The sequence below is a fragment of the Drosophila erecta genome, unplaced genomic scaffold (assembly GCF_003286155.1).
Source record: "Drosophila erecta strain 14021-0224.00,06,07 unplaced genomic scaffold, DereRS2 tig00000000-arrow-pilon, whole genome shotgun sequence".
NCBI lineage: Eukaryota > Metazoa > Arthropoda > Insecta > Diptera > Drosophilidae > Drosophila > Drosophila erecta.
This window is the reverse complement of record NW_020825194.1, coordinates 7,239,696-7,243,250: the sequence shown is the minus strand read 5'-3', so window position 1 is coordinate 7,243,250 and position 3,555 is coordinate 7,239,696. Positions and strand designations below refer to the sequence as shown.

Sequence of the window (3,555 nt, the reverse complement as noted above, 5' to 3'; positions counted from 1 at the left end):
TTTGGCGTGGTTACGATTGCCGGCTCTTCAAAACAATAAACAAGTAACTTCGTTTCTATAACTACGGTGTTTGTTGGAAAATATATTTTTAAACGGCCAGATGTGACAGGAATGGGAATATGTGTTGTGTTGTACTAGACTGCTCATTGCAGCAAATAATATTTAAATATACCCAATTTCGTTATTTCGTCAGAAATTTCGTTATTTCTGAATCCAATTTGATTTGTGTGGGTTTCGCTTGGGATAACTTCTTATAAGAAAGTTTCGTTTATTTCCTTGTTCCGGTTCGAATCTTTGCTTTTTGTACTAACCTCTTACTTCCTATTCCCGGCTTGCGTCTTTGCTGAATTACAACTATACTGATTTGTAACTGCTTATGCACTGCTTCAACATTGCATTTGAACTGCTGTTCCCTGCTTTGCATCTCGCTTTGTACTGCTTTCCCGTCGATTATGTAAAATGTATTTAATACATGTAAAATTTCAGTAAAGTAACAATTTTACCCAAATACTTTTTGTAACGAACATTTTTAAAATTGAGAAAAACGTGAATAGTACAAATCCCCGATAGCCGAAATAGTAATAGTACATTTCAAGCTTGAAAAATATAAATTAAAAAAAGCCATTAATATTGTTACCATAGTGATTAAGCAATTCAACGATTATCAATGTTTTTTTAGCCTCTGATTATTAGGGTTAACCAAATTTCAAATAGCATGAGTTACATGATTAATGCGATAAGGAACTAAGAAACAGTAATTCATCATTCATCACTCATTTTCACATTCGCTTTTTTCTTGAATTTTTATCATTTCTGTTGGGCAGTATTTCAATTACTTCAATGTATAGAGTAATTTATAATTTATAACCTATAGGCAACTCATATACATATAAGATTTGTTCACTTTGGGATGTGTATTTCTTTTTTATATAAATTAGAGGCTTGTACTCGTATCTAGTAATTCCTCATTTCCCCTAGTCACTCTAGATTGTTCAATTGCATCTTCCCCTGGACCAACTTTATTTATTGTCATTCGCATATTACATAATTACCCGTCCGACAGTCGAGGCTGGTCTTCCGCAGCTGCAGTGGCAGTGGCATCGACTGTGGCAGTGGCAGTGGCAGTGGCAGTGGCTTAGATGGCACATTTTTTAGGGACCACCCCTTGTCTGCATGCACCGCAAATTGCATTTGCATTATTTATATTGCATCAATAAAACGCGCATTCAGGAATAATTAGCGAACGAACGCAGAACTTGTCGAGGAGACCAGCGGATTGAGATCGGCGCAGTTGATCCGTTTATGGCTGGCGCTAGGATTTATTTGTACTTCCTTTCGCATTTGAAAGGCGAGCGTCTACCTGGTGAGCCTGTTGGTGCGGTACATTCATGAAACCATTTGGCGCTTTTAAGCGACTCAATTACGCACTTTGATTCCCACATTGGCCGCTGCAGTCGCCTGTCGTTGGGTGTCGCCTCGTCCTGCCTCGCTCTGCCTCGTCCTGCTTGGTCCTGTGGCAAGGACTCAGGACGCGGGCTACCTGGCCGCCGTCTGAGGCAAGATGCGTAAGCACTAATTTTTGTGTGCGCTCAGTTTGCCGTTTAATTGCCGCGGCTCGCGCTAAGTGTTCCCTAGAAAAACAAAGGGCATCGCTGCGCGGCGTTGGCTCAATCAAGCACATGTCGTCCTGCGCTGACTCCTTGGCCAAAAGTGGTCCTTGCGCAGGCGCAGGCGCAGGCGCCCCGGATGTCTCGAGTGTCAAGCGCCTTTGCAGCCTTTGTCTGATTATCGCAGCCACGCAACGCTGATGTGCGGTTATGTCAATTAACGCGGATGCGGATCAGTCCGAAAGGATCGCGGTATATAAGGGTAGCTTCACTGAGCACAGGACATCACAATCGCCTCGCCCACCGAACGAAGCACATCGATCTGAAGATGCAGTTGGGAAAAGCTATCATTCTGATTTCGCTGGCCATCCAGCAAAGCTGCCTGGCTCTCTACATCAAGAGCGTGGAGAAGAGTCCTGCCAAGTCCGGGCCCAAGGACGACTGGGGCGTCTTCAAGAACACACTCGGACTAAGCCAAGAAAAAGGTGGGTTGTCACTTCATCCAAACTCCCTACGAACTCTTCACTAACTTTGCCATTTTCGCCTTCTCCAGTTGAACTGCTGAAATCGCAAAAGGATCAACAGGGCACCAAGGAGCTGCTCAACCGCTTCATTCTGGAGAACCCAAAAGCACTGCCAAAGGCCAAGCAGCAACCCGATCAGTTCCTGGGCCTGTACAGATCCATTCTCAAGAAGTTGACCGCATCCAAGCGCATGCTGAAGACCTCGCTGAACTTTGAACTGGCCGACAGGCCACACAAGACCCTGAAAAGGCCGCGCCGGAAGATCGCCGTCAAGATGGTTTCCGACATGCCATCGTGGAAGATCGAGAGCCTGCTGAACTCATTCTATCTGAAGCACGGAATTCCCCGCAACGCCGAGGAGCAGGATTATCCCGATCTGGACATGGCCCGGGATACTGATTACGAATCCGATAACTTCTACGACGACGAGGGCGATGTGGGACTGACGGCCAAGACGCGACAGAACACTGAGTACGGATCCTTCCAGGACCTCATTATGCAGGCCAAGATGAACGAGTGGGAGCGGGAGAGCGAGGAAACCAAATTGCACGGCCCAGACAACGATGATTACATCTAAGTGCCTGGAATATCCACAATGGAGGGCTGTGCAATAGAGGTTCATATGCTGGCATTGGACTGGTCTTTAGGATAGAGTAGTTTATAATGCCAGAATCGCGCTTTAATTCAAACGATTGGTTTTCTATTTATTACATAGCATAGCATATAACTTTCTTATTTTTTTCAACATGAAATTATAATAAAGTGACTAAGAGGTTGAGGTTTGAAGTGAAACGAAAATGGTTTATAATTGCGGCAAATTTACAGTTTCCCAGTTGCTGAGAAATTCGGAGTCCTTGAGGGTCCTTCAAGCTTTTGGTACAAACACACCTGCGCATGTTCTCTCCGCACAAAGAGCTTTGTTCAACGGAGATGGTAAATACTCCCATCTTAAATATTTGAAATCATTTGGCAAACACATTAATGGCAAAACGCGCGCTTATAGCTAGGTGATTAAATTATTTACACACGCATTTGGATAGTCATACATTTAAATATGAATTGTGCAGTAGTTAATCGTACGATTACATAAAACAGCTGACTTGTGATATCCGCCTGCTCCTTTAATTGATATTTCTCTCTGGCAGCATGACAACAAATGTTTCCACAATAGGCGGACATATGGTGCCACAATAGTTACTCCTCGGCCAATCCAGCAACTCAAACACGTGCTCCAGAAGAGCGGACCATGCGCCGTATTGTGCCACCGATTCTTGCAACATATAAAAGCCGTGCTCAGTTTAAGCCCACAATTAGTCTGTTGCCGCTGCTGCTCGGTAATAAAAATAAAATCGCACTCAAATGAACTACTCCTTTCCACTCCCAGTTCGCGTATTTCGCAAGGCACTTTAAAGGGTTTCACTGGC

At 44.2% G+C, this 3,555-nt stretch overlaps 1 protein-coding gene across 1 annotated transcript; it reads left to right on the top strand.

Moving 5' to 3' along the window:
* The first annotated feature begins 1,847 nt into the window (after nt 1–1,847).
* Nucleotides 1,848–2,904, top strand: LOC6555477. The gene is made up of 2 exons (XM_001981817.3): nt 1,848–2,092; nt 2,161–2,904. The coding sequence occupies exons 1-2, from the start codon at nt 1,936–1,938 to the stop codon at nt 2,706–2,708; spliced, it is 705 nt and encodes a 234-aa protein (XP_001981853.1). The 5' UTR covers nt 1,848–1,935; the 3' UTR covers nt 2,709–2,904.
* The last annotated feature ends 651 nt before the right edge of the window (nt 2,905–3,555 follow it).

Bases quoted from the DNA above. Each gene is read 5' to 3' on its own strand.
- LOC6555477 (XM_001981817.3), top strand. From the start codon at position 1,936: ATGCAGTTGGGAAAAGCTATCATTCTGATTTCGCTGGCCATCCAGCAA. The intron at 2,093-2,160 runs GTGGGTTGTCAC...CGCCTTCTCCAG, and splicing joins CGGACTAAGCCAAGAAAAAG to TTGAACTGCTGAAATCGCAA.